We start from the raw sequence: 25,096 nt of genomic DNA, 5'->3' as shown, positions 1-25,096 counted from the left end.
GAATAATGCAAAACTGAGATGCTCTGAGACCAGAGGCAGGAGAAAGCCACAGCCTGTGTCCTTGCAGCAAACAGACCCGTTCTCCACATAAACATTTTCATATTGTTTTTATATGAAAACAAAACAAATAACCACCTTTGTGAGGACCCTGCATTTAGACACAATGCTACCACCACCAGAACAAGAAAGTGTTTCTTCTAGATTTATATGGGTGAAGACAGTATAATTCATGCCCTTTCCAAAAGAAAGGGCACCCTTTAAAATGAGCTAATAAAACCATCCACAAACATGGCCAACCCTCTGCATAGCTGAGAGCTTATACAATACAGGTTTGTGTTTGGAGAACCTTTCCTTAGAGCCAGGGACTGAGTAAACTCTCTGTATGGGTTGTGTCAGCTAATCCTCATAACCCGTTTATGAGGAAAGTTCTACGATCACCCCACACTTTTGGAAACAGGAGAACAAAAGGTGGACTCAAGGTTTCACAGCTAGTAAACAGTGGTGCCCAGATGTTCATCCAGGAAGTCAATGCTGTTGTAGACCTGACCTTCACACCCAGGAGTTCTCGGTGGTCTTATTGGGGAGAAGGCTTCCACTTCCTGCCAAGCTTCCTCTCTCAAGAACAAGGCAATCTGTATCTGTCTCCTATGTCTACTGTAAGAAATTAGCACTTCGGGGTTTATTTGATATTACTTGCATAAGTCAAAATTAGAAACGAAGATAGTAATGGAGCTGTGCTCCTTCTGGAAACTTCTAAAGAGGCTCTGTTCTGTTTGTGTTCTGAGTTCTCGAGGCTTCTTACAATCTTGGCTTGTGGCCACATCACTCTGCCCCTAACATTCCCCTGATTCTGACGATTAACACTCTCCCTCTCTCCCTCTCCCTCTCCCTCTCCCTCTCCCTCTCCCTCTCCCTCTCCCCCTCTCCCTCTCCCTCTCTCCCTCTCCCTCTCCCTCTCCCTCTCCCTCTCCCTCTCCCTCTCCCTCTCCCTCTCCCTCTCATAAGGTTCTTACACCAAGGCCATGGGGTTATTTATTGCTGCTTCTCCATCTCAAGAGCTTAACTGAATCTTACCTGCAACGTCCCATGTGTCTTATATGTAAGTTATTAGTAGCTTCTGTGAATTAGGATATAGAAGTCTATGGGTACTCCTAGTTAATTGTATCTCAGAAATCCAGTTCCGCCCCCCCTATGGTTTGGTATAATATGGCGGGAGTAACTGGGGTTAAATCGCAGGCTTCTACACACCCGGCGAACGCTCCCCAGTGACCTTCATCTGCACCAGCCACTTCACCTGTAGTCTCCAGACAAAGTCTCACTAGGTTGCTTAGGTTGGCCTTGAAGTTTCTCTGGTGCCAACCTTGGACTTGCAATTCTCCTGCCCCGGCCCCCTCTAGGTTGCTGGATTTACAGCTCTTGTACCACCAGGCTCAGCTTATTTGAATTTTTCAAATCAAATGTTTAGAAATTAAGATTCCCTAGTACAAAATAATGATGTAAAAGTCACGTTAAAGTTCTAAGGTGTTTGGGTTACAGCCTTTTATAGGGAAGAGAGGCTCAGCAACAAGGACAAAGGAGCTTCAATGTTGAAAGTAGAAAATTTGGATATAATTTATCATGACTGCATTAATTCTTAAAATATTCTAATCCCATTTAAAGATCAAGGAGATCTTTAAATATATAAACAGCTATGGAGAATAATGATTACCAAGTTCTTATTACTTAATTTCCCTCCATTACTTTTATTAACCACCTGCCGTGGACTTACAGCTCTGTGGTTCTTCAGCCCAGACTCAAGATCTTCTCTTCATGGCTTTCAAAGTTTTCCCCCATCATCTGTAAAACTTTTTTGGGTGGAGGCAGCAATAGGGCTCTGTGAGTGTACTGCCCACCCCTTCACAATCACAAACACCTTATTACTTAAACAATAAGCAAATGACAAAGGCAAAACTAATATTTAGTTCCTGATGGGAAGCAACTTAACAAACACCGAGCATTCAGATATGATTGAAGATGTATTCTGAACATAGGAATAAAGAGTGGATGACTTCCGTAATGATACATCACTCACATGACCAGGAGTGATGCGCATGCTGGCCAGACCCAGACAGTAATGGAGCCGTTTCATTCCCTGCATCGCTTCATGAGGAGAAACACACTGGGTGATGACTACAGTCCTGGTACCCAGGAGCAGCTTGCCTGGGGAGCACCTGCTCATCTCCAGTACTGATGCATGGAAGGGATTGGAGTAAAGTTTCCAAAGAGTCTATTCTACTCTAACCACGTAAACTCGAAGCCCATGGCCACTCAACCAAAGGGTGCAAGGTATTTCTCCACCACAGAGATTTTGCTGTTCTGGTGTGACTGCAAACGAATCATGTCACAAGGACACAAAACGACAAGGAAGCTGGTCTCTTAAGTATGTACGGGGAATCCAGTGCCATGTGAACAGAGAGGAATAGAACCTCCTTAGCCTCCTCTTCTGACAGGTTACAGGACAGAACACATGGTTTTTAACCATTGCTGTAATTCTGCTTTCCCTTCATTATTCTAGAGAATCGCAGTACACCTACAAAGCTTGTATAGAGCAGTGTCCAACTCTCCTCAGTTTCACAAAAATATCTGACTCAGGTGTGCGTCACTGGGTTTAGTGTGACAATGTCCACAACAAAAGAGCAGTCTAACTAGAGCTTTCATATTTTAGGAAGCTCTAGTTGAATATCTTAACTCCCGTGTCATTAAAAAATATTGGGGCTGGAGAGATAGGTTAGTGGTTAAGAGCACCGATTGCTCTTCCAAAGGTCCTGAGTTCAAATCCCAGCAACCACATGGACAAAAAAAAAAGCTAAAAAAGGGAAAAGTGGTCAATCAACCTCATATTTGCCGGGCGTGGTGGCGCACGCCTTTAATCCCAGCACTTGGGAGCCAGAGGCAGGCGGATTTCTGAGTTCGAGGCCAGCCTGGTCTACAAAGTGATCTCTAGGACAGCCAGGGCTTACAGAGAAACCCTGTCTCGAAAAACAAAAAAACAAAATATTGCCCTTGTAGTGTTCCCAGTATGACTTGGCCCTATTGCTCCTTTCATTGAGCTATCCCTTATTCCGTGCATATCTAGCTCTGTCATCTGTAACAGTAGGCAATATGATTGTTAATAGGCATTTTATATCAATCGCAATCCTCTTAGTCTCTTCTGGTGAGAAATTCTGAGCCGCAGTCTATGAAGATCTATGAAGGCTAGTAGGGCACAGATTCAGCCTCCAAAACTCCCAGTCTGGGGGAGAAATGATAACTGCCTCCCCCGACACCATGGGTGCTAGATGCAAGAACAGAAAGGCTGTACTGGCATTGTCTTCATGACCGAAAGACATGGCACTTGTGAACCGAACCGCAGCTGTGGCTGCTATACAGGAACTTCTCAAGATCAAGCCAGTCACTACCAAGCATGGAGGGGGGAGGGGCTCAGAGAATGTGATTGATGACTTCCAGGGAAGGTGGATTCGTTTCCTTCAGAGATTTCATCCCTTGCGGGTCGCTCTTCCCTCAGTGGGTGGCCTTACACCTGTGCTCATAAAGACCACAGGACCACACGACATGGGCTCTCAGTTGTTATTTTCTTTTTATATTTGAAGACTAGGCCATAAAATTTGGAGAAGGATGTGGTATTGGGGGCTTCAGGAGGAATGGGAAGAGGGAAGTGAGGGTGATGCGATTAGAACACACTGTGTACACATATGAAATTCTCAAGGAGCAAAAAAATAATAACGTGAAATCAAAAGAAGAAATGTGTTAGAAGTTTGGGAAAGGAAATTGAGAGTTAGACCACAGGAGAGAGTAAATGTGCGCAATTTTTAAACCATCAAGCAAGAAAATGGGAGAGAAACACAGCTCCCCTTTCCTGCCTACAGTGGTGCATTTTGAAGGGTCCCTGCGGATAGTAAGATATGATTCTTGAGCCCCTTACATAAAATGGCAGTATTTGGAGACAATCTAAGCATACTCGCTTGTTCATTCTAAACTGTCCCTGGATGACTTATTAGTGGTCATCACCTTCCCCAGTCAACACTATGCAATCCTCCATTACAAGCATTTCTGATATACAGTCGGTGCAATTCACAGGCAGGAACTCACAGATGGACAGGCGCAATTTAAGGAAAGCACAGAGGGTTGGAAAAAAAAAAGGTTGGCATGTTTGGGAAACTGCTGGAAAATCCTGGAAGGCAGAGGAGAGTGGAATGGCAACCCTGAAAGATCAGAAATGAAGCTGGGCCAGAAGAGGGTAGTTACACATAACGATCGGGAGCTTCTACCCGGTTCTGTAGGCAGGATGAGACCCTGGGTTTTATATCTGTGAATGTAACTGTTTCTAGTCTCCATCATCTCTGTCTCTATGCATATCTCCTAAGTCCACAAGGAACAAGAAAGATATCCTCACTCTGTATATGCCGGGCGTCCTTGATGCATCTGGACTCAGTTACTACATGGATAAGCTCTCAATAGGACTTTGACATGAGCTGGATTACACTCTAGACAAGAACCTCTGGAGGAGTGGCCCGTGTGCAGAGGACAGATTTGGAAGGGCACAAGCCAAAAGGATGCAGATAATTGGTTTCCCTCGATAGCTTGTCATTTAATTTTCAAAACCCATTCCAGCACCTGGACGACATAACACACCACAGCGCGGCGGGCATGTTTTGACAGGTGTTAGGTTCCATCATGAGAGACCACATAGAGGTCAGACATCCTGCTTTATGATTATCTTACCTCAGTTTAACATAACTGTACGGTGATTACCACCAATTTAGAGATGGAAAAGTAAAATCACTGTAATTAGTGGGTTTTGCATTCACTAGCAATTGAGGTTTTCTTTATCCTGGCATTACTTAAAATATAGCATAGGCAAAAAAATCATGCTAGCTAATACTAACTCAACAGGGTCTTGAAAGGGGAGACAGCGTTTCTACTTAAACAATCTGTCATTTGACTATCTGTGAATAGAAAATTCGTCCAGTGATTGCCTTTGTCTGTAGGAGGCTATGATTCTGTTAAAGCATCCCATGAACCTAGGAGCCTTCTGTAGACTGCATTTTCCTTCTATCTATGTGTACTTTGGGAACATATAGACTTGTATTAATTTATGCTTAACTTGGCTCTGTACCTGAGTTACAATCAAGTTCAGGTTCTTTGGCTAGATGGTCGTGATCATTAAAACCAAAGGGACTGAGCATCAGTATTGAAAGTAGGGGACGGAGGCAGATTTCCCGTTGTAAAGATAATGTAACACACATATGTAAAGTGTATACATGTTATAAAGATAATGCATGTATCATTTCTGTACAGATGTGTCTAGATATGCTTCTCTGTGTCTTTACAGGGGACATACCTATTATTTAGAAGTTTATAAGAATAAATGCATTTAAAAATAGAATGGTCAATTTTCTAATTTCAATTTTGGTCTTAACACTATTAGGTTCTTTCTAGAACTTTTGGAGTATTTTGGAAGAGGGACCATTGCACAGTTAGTTTGCTCACACTACATATATGCATGTGGTACTAAAGTGCATAAATAAAATCACAGGAATAGCACAAAAACAAATCCTATCTTTTCTGTGAAAACCTTGCCCACATGAAGGCATCCTCAGAGTCAAGCCTTGGAGTGAAGAAGACCTATTCAGTAGCTTCCTCTGTACTGATTAATTCCAGGTTTCATGGTGCCTCTGGGCACTGTGTATGTTCTCAGAAAAAGAATTCACTCGTGAAGTAAATTAATTATTCCAGAGCATGAATTTACTATAGAGTGAGTTGTCTCTTCCAGGAAACCCAGAGACCAAGAGGAAGTGAGTTTGACATATTACAAAATGCAAAACTAAAAATTGTTTTCAGAGGAAGACTCAAGCATAAAAACTGCATGCCCTGTAAAATATGAAAAATGTGAATCATCTTAACTACTGCAAATGGACAGTTTCTCCTATAGCCTTGTCCTCTCCCACAGACCCCCATATTGCTCCCTCAACCTTTCATAAATGCCTTAAACTTATTTCAACTTCAGTTCAACTTCATGCTTACATATCACTTGTTAGAAGCTGATACAAGTGTGATTTCGTGCAGTAGGATCACACAAAGGATCATAAGTCATTGTCCAAAAATCAACGAACCATAAGGAATCACAGGCCTGTGGAACTGAGTGACTAGCTGGAGAGTGTTGAGAAAGATTTTCAAAGAGCCTAAAAGATTTGATCTGCTCTTAACATAGAAATTAAAATGGAGCCCTCGACATGGGCATGGCGAAGAAAGATTACACGTGGTACTGGGCATGGGAGATGTCACACAACACCCTTGTGACAGTGTTAGGCACAAAGTATTTTCAAGGTTGCTCTTGTGTCCTGGGAATAGGAGCTCAAGTGGCATGTGTGTTAGAAGAGGATGCCCATAACCACATAGTTAGTGGAAACACTTGGAAAAAAACGCAGATGTCTTGTTTCATCTAAGAGAATCAGGGTGTCTGTATACAATGGCCTGTCTAAGTGATTTCTAAATGTACCATCATTTTAAAGAAGTCAGGTGGGACACAGAGGGCTCAGGAAAGGGAAATGAGATGAATCACCTTACATAAACTTTTATTTGAAGGGGATTTGAGGATCACTGTGTTTGAATTCTGTTTCCCAGCTATTCTCCCTTCTTCAATCTCCAACTGGGCAACTTCCTCCTGCCACCAGCTGCAATCCTATCCTGATGAGCATTCCTTGGCCCCCTAAGGCTATGACCTTTGGCTTTTTCTCCATACAGCACTCACTTGGTCAGTTATATGCGAATGGAAACCTTGGAGTAAAAGAAGCATTTGCTGCGGTTTTCATTGTAACAGAGCAACAAGTGCATCCCTTCCGTGGGGAAAGCACAGAATGTGTTTCAGACACCTGTGTGGTAAATTTAAGAGACACAGAAGTGTTTGCTGCTGTTTTCGTTTTTAAACAGAGTAACAAGTGTATCCCTTGGGGGGGGGCATAGAATGGGCTTCAGACTCTTGTATTGCCAAGTAGAGAAACAGTTTTCCTCCTCTCCTCAGAGTTCATTTCCTTGGAGACCCCACAGCATCCATCCTGGAGCTTCCCCGCCCTCTCAGAATGCTCTTCGTTTCATCAGTGAGATCTCACCCAAAAGCATCATCATTTCTATCCTAGTTTTTAAAAGTTATTTCCCCTTATCCTGATAACATGTAGCCAGCGTGCATTAGGTAGAGGTCTCAGCCTAAGACAGTTGTAAAACCACTGCCTTCCATTGGTGACAGCCCTCATTTTTCATGAAGCAGGGTTGTTACTCTTAGATAGTTTCACTCAAACACTTTTCCAAGCCACTGCCCTTCCTCTGAAATGTTTCCTAACAGGAATTGGCTTGATAAATCTCCCTCACTCCCCAAGCAACTGGGTTGCAGGTACATAAAACCTGATTTCTATGTGTGTTATTACTTAATGCTTCTGAGGTTAACCCAACCATGACACAGAGGAGGGCAATGTGGACAAAGGGATGGTTTGGTGAGCAAGGGAATCTTTGGTGTCATGTCCTCAATGATCCATACAGTTCCTTGTTGGGAATTGACTTATTCACATAATCCAGCAGCCCTTGTTTCACGTGTCTTGTTTCTACTTCTCTCTCAGTGCTTTGCTCTCTTATTTGAACTGGGCACCTGGCTCCTAGAGCACCATATGACTCAAGTTACCTCAAATAGCTTCAGATTAAGTATGAGGACATGTGGGAAGGCAGGCTCAGCCACTTGGCCACCTCTCTTGGGAATAGTGAAAATTCTGAGCTTTGGTTGAGGCAAAGGAAGTGGCACAGAAAGAAAGAGAGATAGAGGTGCATTGTGGCCTGAAGAGGAACGTCACATGGCTGCCCACCATGGGACACAGTTAATCCTCAGGGTCACCCAGGCCATGACTTCCCCATGAAGAGGATGGATGAAAAGCAATTGAGGTCTTTTAAATCAAGGTGAGGTAGTTGGCTTCAGGTGTCCAATAGGTCATGGAAGACCACACCTTGACTCTGTATTAGAGGGATGTCTATCAATAGAAACATGTGATACTTAACCTGAAAGAAAGAGATGTTTATTTGAGTCCAGGGATTCAGTCAGTAGTCACCTGGCCTGTGGGAAAGAATTCCAGTATGTGTAAGAGAAGCTGCCTCGTGGTGGCTGACAAATGAAAGCACATGTCCCAGAATCCTCTTCAGAAGCACAGCCCAGATGATGTCATTTCCTTCCACTCAGCCCCACCTACAAAAGGTCTCGCTACCTCCTACAGGCTGGCAACAAGGCCTTCAGCCTACTGGTTATAGGGAGTCTTTTAAGATTCTACCTATAACACCCTTGTATTTGAATACCTTGCTCTACGTTGTTCAGCATTGTACAACTACATAAAATCCTTTGCATTTCTCTATAGTTTAAAGGGTTTACTTGGTGTCAAGCAATCAATACCAAAAGAAAGTCAAACATTAGTCTAGTTCGAAAGTGGCTGTCACTTCATTATCAATTTAAAAAAGAAAGTTTTGGAAAGAAAAGATAATTACTTCTTAGCAATAAATCAATAAACTTTACTTATAATTCATTATCTTGTTTTACAGTTTGGACTAAATGTTAATAGAAAGCAATGTGATTTTCTTTAACTTGGTATTCTTGAAACATACGTCAGCAGTGAGATCACACATCTTTTCTTTAAAGGGATGTAAACATAGGTAAAGAAACCATCCAACAGTAGTGGTAACAGCACTGCCTTGTTAACTTAGCAGGAAAATATCACTATAGATTCCTCTTTGCAGAATTTCCAATGACACCCCAAATCTGCCCTAGTGTTGGCACTGAAGGAGCCCAGCAGAGGAACCAGGAAAACGGTGTCCTTGTTCGGTTGATTTAGACAAATGTCACTATGGGAAGGTACTGACTTTCTTAAGTTGGACAGACACAGTGTTTATTGTTTATTTGATTCATCCTACTGATGCATTCTGGGAAACTAATGTGTCTTTATATGGGTACAGTCATCATCACACCAGTGTGGCTGCTCGAAGAGTCAGAAGCGTGCTCAGAGTCAAGGGAAGCTTTAACAGCCAGCCTTGATTATCCTCAATGCTGGGCCACACTAATCATTTCCCAGCCATTTATAAAGACAATGGGAAAAGGACAATACACTTTCTTTGTGTTTTTTGACTTTTGTGACAGGATGTCCATTCTGTAGCCCAGGCTGTCCTCCAACTCATGGTGGTCCTTTCAAATGCTCTTCTTTCTAAGAAGAGGAGGCAACCCAATATACTTTTAATATTGAAAGTTAGACCACTTCACAAATCCATTCACAAAAATAGCTGCTAGCTCAGACTACAGACTCTGGTTCCTTATGCTGATTCTTACAGGGGTCACAAGCTCTACCCAAAGAGAGAGCTGCAGTCCAGATGGAATGTTGAAGATATTTATATCTAACCCCCAAGAGGTTTCTAACTGATGCAGAGACCATGGACGGTTGCTGAATACTGGCCGACTCCCTAGGGCTTGTTCAGTTTGCTTTCTTACACAGCCCAGGACCACCTGTCTATGAGTGGTACTACCCACAGTAGGCGTGATCTCTTATATCAATCAAATCAATCAATCATCAAGAAACTGTCCCATGGCTATACCCAGAGGCCACTCTGATAGAGACAATTCTTCAACCGAGGTTCCTTGTTCTCACACAATTTAGCACGCATACATACAAATTGGTGACGCTGATTTTCATAGCCCAAATTGCTAAGTATTGTGATTTTTAATATCCAATTGAAATGAAAGTCACTAATGAGATTTTTCTATAATTGTTTTCTTTTTACTACTGATAACAAAGACTTTCTCTTAGGGTACTACTTAATTTTTGCTAACTGCATTTCACGTGTCCAAAAGCCATGTGTGGGTGGTAGCTACCACATTAGACAGGCAAGAAGGAAAAACTAATACCACATAAATCCTGGTATTCATCAGCTAACTCTAGGACACAGAAATAAATACAAAAGCGTTCTTAACTTACCTACATAATTCTGGGTTATCCCATTTCAAATTCCCTCTTAAAAAATTCTTATCCCGTTGTCGAAGCAAACTTGGGCAAGGACTAAAAAAAGATTAATAAGCGTTTTGTTCGTTTCTTTGTTTTCTCTTTTCCAAAGGTTCCCAGATGATTCGAGTGCTCCTTTTTACTTTCCGATTGTCTGACTGATTTGCTGCCTGATTTTGACATAATTTCTACTGTTTACCAATTTCTCCTGTATACCTAACTCTGTTACCCATGAGTCTCAAAATGATATGCTCCTAGATGCTGCAAAGCATGGTGAAGAAGGAGTCGAGGGCACCTGAGCCCATAGCTATCCTTCCCTAGAAAATGCCATGGCCCTAATTCACCATTTGAACCAGCAGCACCAGCTTACATTACCCAAAATTCTCCAACATGGCTCTTCACACTTCAGATCTGATGCAAATGGACAAATTACACATTTCTCTCAATTATTTCCACCTAAAGTTAAAGTAGCTAAAGCCCGCATTACCACAGCCTTTCAGGACCTTGATCTGCTCAGTTTTGCCCCCTTTCTGAATGAATGGCATTCTTCGTCAATGACCTATGTCCCTGGTTCCTTAGAAGCCTTTTGAAGAACTAATAAAGGAACTCAGTACAATATAGCAAACAAGACAATCTTTCTCATTTCTCTCAAAGTGTAAAACAAAGACCTACAAAGGAAAGCATGAAGAGAGAAGAGCATGCTCACTGAAGCAATGACCACCCCGGTCTGGAACGGCACCAAGGCTTCAGTTCTGAGGCAAACATTATAGAAACATCTGCATTCCAGAACTTCTGTTTTCTTTCTTTTTCATGTTTCTTCTCCCTTCCCCATTTTCTTAACATGGACTGGGCTGGCACAACCTCTAGAGAACCAGAGTACAGCTATAAATACCCACTAAGACAGCCTGCAGCCAAATACGGCCGTAATGTGCACAACCATTAAATGATGCTAAAAAGCTTCCATTTTCTATTTTCTTTGCAATAAATCAGGTACAGTAATTGAACAAGAAATAGAAAATATTTAGAAAGTATCATTCAGAGGAGAAACTCTATGGAATTATTTATCTCTAAAAAAACTGAAGAAAACCCAAATATCAACTCTCTTCTCTGAAGAAATGAGGCATTTCTGAAATCCCTGGAGCCTGGGAGTGTGTGTGAGGCAGTGGGGGAAAGCTATCCTTTTCTTGTGAGGTATAAACTACAATAGAAGCCAAGAACCTCTCTTCAGTGTATCATGTTTATCTGACCCCAGGGCTTTATGTGAGAGTCAGAACCTGGTATCCAAAGGGATATAACTTCCTTGAAAGGTTATTTTTTAAAATGGATTTTATTTCGAGGAGAGTGAAAGCATCAGTCAGAACCCTCAAGAAAAGAAGGTAAAATCCCTGTCACTTGGGAAGTCACCATGAGTGTGTTTTGACATAAAGTTCAAAGCATATGCATGAAGCCAAGAATTTCTAATTCCTAAAAGATCTGTTACTTGTCTCCCTGTCTCTTCAATGGTGCTTTGAAAAAGAAAGTGTCCAAAGCTGTTGATGCTGTTGATATATAGCACTTCTCGTGTAAAGAGGGTAGTATGAAAACCTTCCCATTATTTTAAGCCTAGTGTCATTGAAAGTAAACTTGGAACTACTTAAACAAAGATGCATCTCCCCCCGCCCCCTACCCACACACACTCATACTCAAACTCACATAGACACACACAGGGATATACACATACATATACATACAAACACACACAGAAACATATATACACACAAAAATACAAAAATATACACGGACACATAGAAACAGGCATACACATTCACACACACACACACACACAAACTCACAGAGAGAGAGAGAGAGAGAGAGAGAGAGAGAGAGAGAGAGAGAGAGAGATAGATGCACACATACACATACCCCTCAATCCCACTTGAAAATACAGGGGAATATAGGCAGATATGGTGCTTTCGCATTCAATGAAATATCAAAGCATTAGGCTACACCACAAGAGGGGAATCCAAATCCGAATCTAAGAAAGCCCAGAGAAGGTCAGAAGACAGCTATACCTCCATCACATAGTATTTAATTTGGTTGTCTTGAGTGGCTATCAAACTACAGTCTCATGAAAATAAGCAGCAGAAACAAGCCTTCTGAACGCCCAGGGGACACCTGCTTCAGCTATCTCACGATAATCAATTCAACAAATTCAATCCACCCTGAAAGTCTGTTTTCTGGGTTTGTTTTTTTCTTTCTTTCTTTCTTTGTTTTTTTGATTTTTGATTTTTGATCTTTTTTCAGCCTAAAGTCAAGTCTTTTGTTCCTCAGAGCAAGTTTCTTTCCAACTAGACTCTTGTGTTAACTACTTGGTCATTCCACAAGCCCATTCCAGGACTGGCTTTCTAAGAGTTCAGGTAAGGTCAAGCTCCTGGACCAAAAGCCAGAGTCCGCAAAGGCAATATGAGGGGAGAGAGAATGGAAGAAGTTAGGGAGAGAGCCAGGGAGGATGGAAGGCAGGAGTAGACTGTTTCCTAAGGAGTAAGGAACTCCTTATGGAGGAGTGTAGAATCTGAGCTCACCTGGCTACCCTCCTGCCTATTTGCATTCCTGGGATAACAGTCTCTTCTTGGTGAGAACTCAGCATGTTCAGCAGCCTTGGCATCGTAACTTCCATTAAACTTAGAGTTTGTTTTTAATGCTAAGAGTCTAACAGGAAGAATGAGAATAATTTCTAAGCTCAGGGCAATTTAAGTCAAAAAAAGAATTTGTTAGTTCTATAAGAAGAGTCTGGATGCACACTTCTCATGACATGGATAAGGGGTATGCTCTGACCAGTGTCCCAGGGATATTAGTAACAACAGCCTGGAAGTTTATACATGGAACCTCAAGGAGAGTGCTTGCAATGTACCTGTTAATGTACTCTACAGAAGCACCATGCCCACTCATGATTTGAAAAGCATGCTGACCACACATTAGAACATAGAGCCCCACTTCTGAGAGAATCAGTGCATTGATGTAAATAACCCTTCCATCTACCATCAGAACATAATGGCTGTACATGGGAATTTTTATCTCTTGAAATCTCTTCCAAGCTAAAATAATAGCTCTTTTATTATTTTTGGTACAATATAGATGTGGTAGTTTGGATGAGGTGTCCTCTGTAAGTTTGAGGTTGAATACTTGGTCTCCAGTTGGTGGTAATTTGGGGAGAATTAAGCCAAATATACTCTAGGCCTTCCTAACATTGTCCCCACACCCACTTCCACCCTCACCTAACTTCTCCATCATTTAGCGTCTTCGGGGATCCCCATCTCCACTCTTGAACATTGTACAAAATGGCTAATTATAGATGGCTGCTTTGAGCATTCTAAACATGATAAACAGTCCAGAGATGGATTCTGAAATCTTAGGTTCCTATAAACCTGTTTCTAGAACTAGTCACCAGGCCCAGCCCACTCTCCATTGCAGAACTTGTAACCAGCTGATCATACATTTTCAACGATTCTACTCACACAACAGTGAGGACACTGGAAGTCACACAGTGATATGAATAGCAACCAGGAAAGTTTCATTACTGGGTCAAACTGGATTAATATGTTGCTTTATTTAGGTTCTCTTTGAAAGGGAAAACCACACAACCTTTAACTCGTGGCTCTTATGACGCTGAGTTCGGCTTCTTCCCTTTGCCCCTTTGCCCCACAGACTCCATCTGCTTCTGACATGAATGTGCTGCCAGGAGGCATGTCCCCGAACACTTTTTAACTGAGGTCCCACTTACAGCAGGTCGGAGGGGGCGGTGGGGGGGCTGCAGAAAGAAGTAAGCCTATACTATGAAGCAAATTCTAAATAGATTCCCCACACCCTGACACATGGACTACAGTTTACAGCGTGCAACTCAGTGTCAAGCAAAACCAAGGTAGGAGTTCTACTATTTACTGTGGTGTTTTTCGCTGGCCCAAGAAAGAATGCAACCATGATATAATGGTATCATTTGGGGAAAACACTCCATTGACTAGTTTCCTTCAGAGTAACACCCTGAAGACCAGTGTGATCCAAAGACTACCAATCTGTATCTTACAAGGACAAGTTTTTAAAAGCCTTCTTCTCAGTGAGCAAAACAGTAATCATTGCTTATTTATTATTTATATACAAATATATAATGTTACATAATAATATATCATATGTTATTTTATAAATGTTATTTAACTTATACAAATATTTATTTATTTCAAAATAATTTAAACTCCTCATCAAAAAATTAAGTTCCATATTTAAAATAATCTATTTAAAAATCTGTGTACTAAAAATCTATTTAAATTTATCCTGAAATTACAGGATCTTATATCCATTGTTTTCTCTAATGAATGGGTTTAAACTGTTACCAGTAAACCTACTGTGTGTAAGATCATTCAATTAGACTCACAAAAAAACCTCTAGAACACAACGGGCAGTTTCCGTGATGCAACCTTGCTGGAATATTTCGCAGCCTCCCTCAGGGAGCACGGGGATCAGACTCAAGACGTTGGCATCTGATCCAGATCAACAATAAAATTCATGATTATATTTTATAGGAACCTCAAGAGTTAATTTTAGCACCTTTTCCATGCCAGCTCCACATTGCAGTAGCATAAATTTGGATAATAAATACTTTCATTTCGGTGTAACAAAAGGTTTTATAGAAATCAAATTCTAGTTGTTCTCAGGATAAGAAAATCTACTCTTTTAAACAACTCAGTCAACTTAATATCTTAGAATGCTTAAGTTCAACGAAACAAAGCAATCAGGGGCTGTTAGCGGTGAGCCACTTACGCCATGATGCCTGAAAGGTGGAACATTTCAGCAGTGATGTAGGACAAGTAGCTGTACAAGAAGACAAAGAGTGGCTCAATGACCCGGATGTTGTGTGTGAAACGGGTGGTAAACGCTGCTATGAATCCCAGGAGGATGCCAATCAGCACCCCGCCAATACCCACGACGAAGAAGTTAGCGATGCCAGCAAACACGTCTACGGTCTGGATGGTTTTCATCTGGCAGAAGGACTTGAACAAGTTGTACAGGACCTGAGGGGATGAGAAAGCACACTGTCAATGCCTCCGGGGCTGGAGTCATGTCAGCAGTTAAAGTGCTTGTCACACAAGCATGAGGATCAATGTTTAAAGTCCCAGCACCCTTGCAAATTCTGAGTTGGCATGGAGGCCTGCTTGTCATCTCAGGGCAAAGAACTGGGACCTCAGAAGCCAGCTGCCATTATCAAACGCTGGGTTCAGCTTTGAGATCTTGCCTCAGTAAAAAAAGAGTGAAGAATGATGGAAGAATACTTTCAGTGTTAACCTTGGGCCTCCACATGCACACACACATACACAAACACACAAACACACAAACACACACACACACACACACACACACACACCACATGCATACACATGAGACAGAATAAAAATATTCCTCCTAGTTTTGCCTATGATCACCTTGGGCACAGGCAAAATCTTTGAAGATTTGATCAATGTCAGAGGAAATTATTGTGTAGTTATTTGCCACATATAATAATATTCTGAATTTCAATAAACAAAATCCTTGATAAAAAGTGTCTTTTCAAATAAATATTTTGAGAAGTAAAAAGGAAAATATTACAAAGTTATCACGCAAATATTCCTAAATCATTATTTGTTTTCCAGCTAGTACCTGGAAGGATATTTTCAAACACGTGCTTGCCAAACCTGCTCATATTACCATTACTCAGAAGCTATGTGTCATAGGGAAACATATCAGCCTGCTGTGACAATACACTTATCTTATAGGGTCCTATCACAGAATAACAGAAAGGGGGCATGCCCTTCAGTGTGGGTACCCCACTGAAGAGTTCTTCCTTCCAGGAAACTCATCTTCACTTCCTATCCCACCTTCTTGTTCCACTCATATATGCAGCATGTATCATGTAAAGTCCTGAGGATGTTTCTTAAAGAGGTCATCTATACATAGTATGTGATCACGTATGGTTATAAACATGTTGTAGCTTCTCACACACTTTATGCCTCTGTAGTAAATGGGCCTGCTCCTGCTTGGTTTTCTACAAGTCTTGTTTTAATTAGACTTCAAGAGTGCTACTCACTTCATGTTCTGTGGGCAATGTGTTTCCACCTGTGTGTGTGTGTCTGTGTGTGTGTGTGTGTCTGTGTGTGTGTGTGTGTGTGTGTGTGTGTGTGTCTGTGTGTGTGTGTGTGTGTGTGTGTGTGTGTCTGTGTGTGTGTGTCTGTGTGTGTGTGTGTCTGTGTGTGTGTGTCTGTGTGTGTGTGTGTGTGTGTGTGTGTCTGTGTGTGTGTGTGTCTGTGTGTGTGTATGTGTGTGTGTGTGTGTGTGTGTCTGTGTGTGTGTCTGTGTGTGTGTGTGTGTGTCTGTGTGTGTGGTGTGTGTGTGTGTGTGTGTGTGTCTGTGTGTGTGGTGTGTGTCTGTGTGTGTGTGTGTCTGTGTGTGTGTGTGTGTGTGTGTGTCTGTGTGTGTGTGTGTGTGTGTGTCTGTGTGTCTGTGTGTGTGTGTGTGTCTGTGTGTGTGTGTGTGTGTGTGTGTGTGTAAGCCCCAGTGCTACATAGGAGGGGATGGAGTGACTTTGAAGCCTCATTGCTTTTGCCCACATAATCAGAGACATGTTCAACTCAAACCAGTCTTCTGTACTGTTTTCCCTATGGAATTTAGCATTCAGAATTTTTAAAAAGCCAGCGTGGGCCTGAGATGGACCTTCATTTGGCTCTCCAAAAGTGAAAATCAATCAATTTTTTATTTAAGAAAAAAAATCAAATGACACCAAATGTCAGAGGCAATGTTGGAATAGAAGTTTCCTGACCTGCATGAAGTGTTAATGGTTCAACATGAGCTCACGCACCAGCCACCTCCTGGTAGCTGCCATGTCCTAACACTTTTGTGCACCACTGGCCCTATCTCAGTCACTGACAAAGTCTACTACCTCATAGGCTTAACATAAACATGTTTCCTCCTTTCTTCTGGATTACAAGCTCCTTGGGGTCACTCACCTTGTTACGACTTCTGTCTTTTGTGCTGCTTGGTAGATGTACCAATTCCTACTTTCAGTCATAAGATTGATGCAGAATACAGATACAGCGGCAGCTCTGGGCCACCGTTGCTACCTCACAGAATTTAAGAGTTCATACATGACTCTCTTGCCTTCAAAGTGCCAAAGACAAAGGTAATGACCACCAGTGTCTCAGAAGAAGTGGCTTTCCCCAGTGTTCTTTGGTAAGCCAGTTCAGTTTCTGCATAGATAGCATCCCTCTGGTTCTACTTAGATGCTATAGGTCCATCCTAGAATCTACCAGTCTGCACTAGAGAGTCCATCTCTCCCTTGGTATATCTACCCTACTTATTTGAATTTTTCATTTTTATTCCCAAGATTCAAAATCTTTAATTAGTTGCCCAACTTTGGGAAGTTCTAATGCACGGATATTGCCCTTCCTCCCATTCTTTATTTCTTCCTTCCTTGCTTCTTTCCTTCCTCCCTCCATTCCAGCCTTTCTGATTTACTGCTTTTCACAACACCTGAAAAGGCAGAGGCAGAGTTTCTCCACTATTCTACAAAACATAACGTATATCCCCATCCCTCCCCGGGCTTTTCTCTACTGTAATTTTCCCTGAAGAAGACAATCCCCTAAGCCTTGGAACTGTCTTCCAAGATATCATTACTGAAGCTTCCATCTTTCCCAAGGGACTTTCTAGACTCCTACAGCCCCTACAGCCTTTGGGAATTGTTGCTACCCCTGACTTGCAATACACAGAAGGACCCAAAACCAGTTGGCACTTTGCCATTTGGTATTGGCTGCCTTTCCATTGAGTACCATGTTTCCTCCAACAAGATCAGGAACTTCTTCCTAGAGGGAGACAGAAACGGTCTTTCCCTCCTCCATCCTTCCTCTACCTATCACACTGACAAGACATCGTGGGGAGCTTGAATGTGCTTGTACATTAAATAACTGTTATCAGCAGTGTTGCACAGTCACAATCCTTCCAAACATGTTTTCCTAGCTACTCAACCCATCCAATGTATCAAACGGTGTTCTGCTCTAAATAATGAAAGACTGAAGCTAAATCGCAAATACTTTACTTTGGTCAAATGGGCAAAAGGTCCAGTTTGACCAGTTCACTGTCAAGATACCAGTGCCATGCTGGAGCAAATGGCATGGTAGAATCATAATCTATGATCAGAGAGCCTTTATAATCTTCAGCTTCCTTTATATTAAAGTTGACATGTATTTTAAGAAATTAAAATTCCAATGACAACTCTGTAATAAATTACTAATAGGCCAATGTGATGGCTGAGTGCTCTCCAGCCTGTCATATGACCCAAGGCCCATTTGTTGTGATTATTTACATATATGTGCATGTGAGATTATGAATTAAACACTTTGAATCCAGGTTTTAAATGTGTACTGATTCAGTGAAGGTATATAGAGCAAAGTATGCAAATACAGTTGCTTATTGCAGAAACTAGCATGCAAATCAGTTGATTAGGAAACAGAAAGTATAGTTACTTTATATCATGAATTTCAGATAATTCTGTCATTTGCAAGGTCTAGACTGACCAGTGTATACTGTTCCCTGTTTACCACCCTTAAGTGAGATTCCACCCCCAGCCCATAATAGGGTACCACCAAGCTGTATTATTAACTTCTGCCTTCAAAGACAGTTGTCCTTTATCAAGCCTAGCTGCAGGTAGATAACAAGGAAACACTAAAGGAAGTTCCATGAATCCTCTTAGAAAACCAGAACACTCAATAGCTATAATGGGTTCTAGGCATGATGCTATGCATTACAGTGTAAGAATGTGTCAATTTGTCACAGAATACATGGAAACAGTAGGATGTGCCTGACATCTGGGAATTTGGACCTTTTTTGTATTTGAAAATGTTTTCTTAAAAATAACATAAAGGGTTAACATACAAGTACTAGCTGAAAACTATTTTAATCTTTCAACTGTGATTCTAGTTTGCCCAAGCCTTTGATAATAGCATGGTGAGTTTGGTCTGTAACTTTTAGATTCAGTATTGCTTATGCTTTGAGATACTTTTGTGCTAGAATTTCTTCTCTTTACCCTTTCTGGATGAGCTTATCACGTTAAGGAAGGGGTTAGTTGATATAGCACAGCTTTGCTCTGTTTGACTGGTATCCCTCAATCTTTGACTCCTTGCTATGCTATGTTTGGCTGTAAGCATCATGAACAACCAGATTTTCACAACTTTCTTTTTCTTTATCATTTTTATTACTTTTTTATTTATTTTATTTATTATTTTATTTATTACTTTTTTTTTAACTATCCAGCCATCACCTCCAACCCAATCCACCCTCCCACAGTTCCTCATCCCATTCCTGCTGCCTGGCCTGGCATCAGTGAGAAGAGACTTAAGGTCAAGGCAGTGGTGAAGCCTAGCAGAGGGGATGTATCCTCTTGGAGACTCAGGGTGGGGAGAGGATCAGAGGATGAGATCGTCACAACTTTTTGTATTCCACAGGTGAGTAAAACCTTTCCTGGTGATAGGACTCTGGGATTGAGCCAAGGATCATCAGTAAAATGTCTCCACCTTTGTCCTTGAAGGACTCTGGGGAGAAGTCTAATAACTGTGTGGAGCATTACTCTAGCTGTTCCTAACATGGAATCCGTTCAGTGCAATATGAAATCAATTCCATGAGCAAAGTAATATCAGGGAGTTTATCTTTACCATCATCTGGTAGCAAGCCTGGGAGACTATTCTGATGTTTCATGAATGTATGTTTTGAGGGAGCTTGGAAGTCCAGATATGGTCTACCACAGAAAACCAATAGGCTGCCCTTATCATACACAAGAGCTTCCACTTAAACACATACCCACATGCTTTCTTTGTCTGTCTCTTGCCTTCACTGGGGCAGTCAACCATCTCTATCCACAAAGCAGCTCATGGCTGTGCGCCCTTGAAAGCAAGTGCATGAGGAGCCTTGGGCTCTCCCACTGCATTTGCACACGCATTTTGCACACGCATTTGCACACTTTGGATTGCGAGTTATTCAGATGCCCCCTGAAATCCAACTCTAGAAAAACTCAGGGTGAACCACTGAGCTAACTGGATGAGGCATTCTGTGGGTGGGAGAGAGACCACATAAACTGACCACCATTCTGAAACAACACAACTTTCCCTCAGAGGGAATCTAGCAAGGTGTTCTTATTTCCTTCTAAGTTTCCTTTTGCATTAAATAGACTCATTTCCAACAATTCCAACATTCACAGGTCCATAATCTCCTCTATCAAGGGTAAAATTTACATATAAATATAAGTCCCAGGGGGAAACCTGAAGTCTGGGGAAATTAGAATGAGTTATAAAACGTCTTCACTGTTATGGCAGGTCCTAGTTAAAATTTAATACCAAAAGTTAATGACCAATCACTGTTAATAAATAATAGAATGTATGAATTGAGTTCAGTTATTTGAGTACATTAACTTGCTGTCTGAAAAAAAATCCATCTTAGGAGCTGCTCTAAAATTATATGACTTATTAACTATCAAATTATTTTCTCCATAATAATGTCCACCTGAAGCACATCCTTTCAGATAAAAAAAAAAAAAAAAAAAAAAAAAAAAAAAAAAAACCTTTCCTTTACTTCCGGGATCTGCTTTTGCAGTAAAATATAACGAAGAGAGAACCGTGCTTGTTCCTATGCATGCTATCAAATGAGTCATGAATCTGAAGGCAAGAGCTAATGGGGAGAGGACTGAGGTTATGCGAACACACTTTAATATGTCCAGCTCAGCTTCACCTACAAAGTGGTAGGGCTGTCTTCCTAGGTTGTGTAAAGAGTTGGGCAAGAAAGAACTGTTCATTAGGAGTTAATCGGCTGCCATTCTTGTCTCCCTCAGATACCACTAGTACAAACTAACCAGTTTCCCAATTCTGGATCATGTGACTCTAAGTACTTAAGAGAGAGATCTCTGAAGGTCCTAGGACCTGCCTCACCCACCCTACTCCTTGCCTGAGTTCAGAAGGCAAGGTGCAAGTGAATTCTGTTAAAGTTAATGCCAACTTTTAAATCTGTGTGACAATTAAGAAATAATTAAAATAATTAGTGATATATATATATATATATATATATATATATATATATATATATATATATATATATATATGCCTACGGGAACATGATGAGAGCCAGATATGTTCTCTGCCTATGGGAATGTTATGAGGGTCAGGGGTGTGCTGCTTTAGTAAAAGAAGAAAGAACACATGAGAAAAGATTTCTCTACAGCCATCAACAGCAGACAAACGGTTCCCAGAGAGAACATTACTTAGTAAACATCGCTTCACAAGTGTTGAACACTTTGTATATACTAATGGCTTCCCTTCTCACAGGGACCTGTGATATATTAAATGATTATGAAAGACCATTACTTTAAAAAAAATCACAGTGCTAAGCCATTAGAGATACAATGGCCACGATCATGTTTATGCTCTGTAACTTGTACTTTGTATTTTATGAAGGTGCTGGCTGCACACTCTTGGGGGGGCATTACAAGATGAAAAGAAGGAGCCAATAATATCCTATATATACCCTAATAAATAGGTAATTAAAGTATGTGTTAAGAGTTTCAAGATCACATCATAAGCTCACTAATCAAAGTGAAATGCTCTGATATTATAAAATATGTCCTCAGTGTTCCCACACCTTCCCAGACATCCAATCTGTAGGCTCTTCTCGGAGGCCAGCAACTTTGAACGATAATGATTGGTTAGTGGCTGCAGATCCAGCAAGATGTGATCTGCCCCCTGAAAAGACCAAGGCAAAGTTCAATAGCTGAGACTTTCATCCTCATCTTCCAACCTCATGGAAGGGTAAGGGTGGAAGAAGAAATTGATAACCTATAGCCAATGATATAATCAACCTATGGCCAATGATAGTATCAATCATGCCTGTGTAAAAGAAACCCAAAGAGGCAGAATCGGAGTGCTTTTGGATAGCTTGCATGTGGGGAGTTGATGTGTTGAAGAGGGTGTAGAAGCCTCAGGCCCCCCCCTCATATACATGCACATATAAGCTCTGTGAGCTACTCCAGCAAGGAGAAGGTGTGAGAACTCTGATGAGTGGGATTCGTTATTCCCTTGACATCCTTGGAGAGCCTTCTACTATGTGAGTGGTAAGTGGTTCCCACATATTATGTGATCTGTGATCTGTTCACTCACCACTGTGACTGCATCGTTGAGCAGAGACTCGCCAAAAACCAGGATATAGAGCTGTTCATTGACGTGAATGTTCTCAAAGACAGCAAGCACAGCCACGGGGTCCACAGCTGAAATCAGGCTGCCGAAGAGCAGGTTCTGGAGCAGGGTGATGTCACTGAGGCCAAACGCCTCAATCTGGCAGATGCCAAACAAAGACACCCCAATGCCAATGGAATTCCACAGTGTGCCTACCACAGCATACCAGAAAATGGTGCCGAAGTTCTCAAAGAAGGGGCGAGTTGGCATGAAGTAGCCAGCATCCAGAACGATGGGTGGCAGGAGGTATAGGAAAAACACATCTGTCTTCATTGCCGGGGGAGACTTCTCATCAACACCGAAGATAATCCCACCCAGTAGAAGCCCGACCATTATGAGAAGGCAGCTCTCCGGCACGATTGTGGGCAACTTGTGATAGAGATGAAAACCTGGTTAGGAGAAACAGAGTCTGGATTATACAGGAGTCAAAGAGAAGGGATATTAGTTCCAATAGCAACAGTGGATACAACTTCAGACTCTCCAAGATCACTATACGTGGCTTCCATATTGCAAAACGGCCCACTTTTAAAAAGTTACACTTAACCTATTTACATACATGCAGGAGATACTACTGAGGCATAAACTGAATTTTAAGCCAGAAATCAAATGCTATAAATACCTGTTGTTTCCATGGCAGCATGTGGGGGTTCCTATACCTTTATTATGTTTTTCTAACATACTATACAGAAATGAAATAGAACTATGTGACTTCTGTGTATATGTTGTGCATGCCTCCATGTGTGCTGAAAACCAGTACACATCTTTGCCTACATGGATGCACTCAACTTTTCCCTCTCTCTTCACCACAGCCCAGGTGTCCTCGATGTTAGAAGCACACCAGGATGACGTAGCTATTCATTTCCCATTTCTGGGAGGCTCTTACGCAGGCCTGAGGACACCTCTGGTGTTACTTCTCTGGAGTGAGCTGTTCACATTTATGCTGGTTTATTTTTGTTGTTGTTGTTGTTGTTGTTGTATGTTTGTTTGTTTGCTTCTTTGTTTGAGACAGAGTCTTTAACAAGCAAGGCCATGTTAATTTGACTAGTGACCCATCCATCAGCTTCCCCAGCTCGGAGATTACAAGCACGTGTTAACACACCCAGCCTTCTTTCCTGGATTCCATCAAATCTCATGTTTGGACAGCAAGCACTCTCTTAATTGTGCTATTTCCCCAGCCCCAAACAATACAATTTTATACTTAAAACAATTCAACTCCATTCAGAACATCTTTGCATATCACATTTCACTCCATCCTACTCTAATCCCAGCAAGTAGAAAAGGCAGTTGTTTTTAATGATTTTAGAATCAAAAGTGATATCCAAGGCTCAAAGCCCTCCAGCCTCTCACCACCGTGGTTGGGTCAAGAGTCATCTTAGAGATGACTTCTGCTTTCTTTCTCTGCTGTTGATAAAATATAGTAATTGCTTTATCTTTAATTTCAGGTCCTTTCATTTTAATACAGAATGTGTTAAATTTTTGAGATTTTTTTAAAGAAAAAAAACAAAACAAAACAAGTACATTCACTAAGAAGTGTTTGTGGTGGCACACGCTTTCAATCGCAGCACTTGGGAGGCAGAGGAAGGCAGATCTCTGTGAGTTCAAGGCCATAACTGAGTCCAGGCAAGCCAAGACTGTTACACAGAGAAACCCTGTCAGGGACAAAACAAAAGAGAACACCTCCCCCAAAAAGGTCTGTTAAGTAACTGTTTTATGAAGACTATATACCCGCCATGAGCTCCACCTCTGGAAGAGTCCCCAAACAAGTAGAGACACAAGTGTATCTCTGAATTACTTAAGTCTAGTACAAGTGAGTTCAAATAGCTATAGCTATTTTCTAAAGAAAACCAACACTGGGCAGACTTCAAAGGCTAAACTCCTAAATAGGCATAAGAGCCTCATCAGAAAAGAAGAGAAGAGAATAGCTATCTCTTATTCCATGCAGGAGCCCAGCATGCCTTTAAGATAGAGAACACTGGAGAAGAGGCTGTCATGGAATAAATGGGAGAGGCACGCTCACTGAGCAAGCACATGAGGGCAGTACTGAAAATGACTTATCCCATGGAGATCAACTGAAGGGTTTTGGAAGAGCCTATGATTGCAAGGTAACAGTACATCACCCTAAGACACTTCAAGTTAGAGAATCAAAGCAGAATATGAAAAGAATATGTAGCTCTAGCCGAGCCCATTTCAAAATAACAGACTGCAGAGGAGGGGACTTTGAGAGATGACTGGGACCGTGACACTTAAACCAGGAACAGGACACACTGGGCAGCCTCAGCAATGATGTTCAGTTGAAGCCAGCATGGCAGCAGCAAGAAACTTCAGGACACTGTGGCAAAAGCTGTACTGGTGCAAAGATGATCAGAAAGTCACTATAGTAGTGGAAAGGGGGTTCAGATGCCAGGTGCACATGTGGTGCCCTCTGAAGGACCAAGTATGTTAGCCACATCTGTGGCACCCTCCCGAGGAGTGCCAGGTGTATCTGAGGTGCCCTCCGAAGGACCACACGTATGGCTCTCTACCACTGCAGTGACAGGGTGATAGAGATGCTGCCCTTTGACACCACTTCCCTCAGGACTGACAGCTCTTTCCTCACTGTTCTCATCTCTACACCTCCTCTCTCTCCACACACTCAGTCCATATGGTCTGCCTGCATCCGTATCACACAGTGTCCTCCATAGCGAGGCTTGTTTAAATAGGAAGACTGCTCTGATCTTTGAGACTCCCAGAGGCCGACTCTCAACTCAACCTGTAGCTGAAGGATGGCAGACACTT

General features: G+C 41.7%; 1 protein-coding gene across 1 annotated transcript in view; it reads right to left on the bottom strand.

Annotated features, from left to right (window-relative positions):
- Slc9a2 (solute carrier family 9 (sodium/hydrogen exchanger), member 2) overlaps positions 1 to 25,096 on the bottom strand; it is an 87,174-nt gene that overhangs the window by 27,581 nt on the left and 34,497 nt on the right. The window contains exons 2-3 of the mRNA NM_001033289.2: positions 22,247 to 22,710; positions 14,847 to 15,097 (exon numbers count right to left, since the gene is read on the bottom strand). Of these exons, the coding sequence (NP_001028461.2) occupies positions 14,847 to 15,097; positions 22,247 to 22,710 (715 nt within the window). The remainder of the gene's footprint in view (positions 1 to 14,846; positions 15,098 to 22,246; positions 22,711 to 25,096) is intronic.

Source organism: Mus musculus, chromosome 1 (assembly GCF_000001635.26).
Source record: "Mus musculus strain C57BL/6J chromosome 1, GRCm38.p6 C57BL/6J".
In the NCBI taxonomy this organism is placed as follows: Eukaryota; Metazoa; Chordata; class Mammalia; order Rodentia; family Muridae; genus Mus; species Mus musculus.
This window is presented reverse-complemented; position numbering and strand designations above follow the sequence as displayed.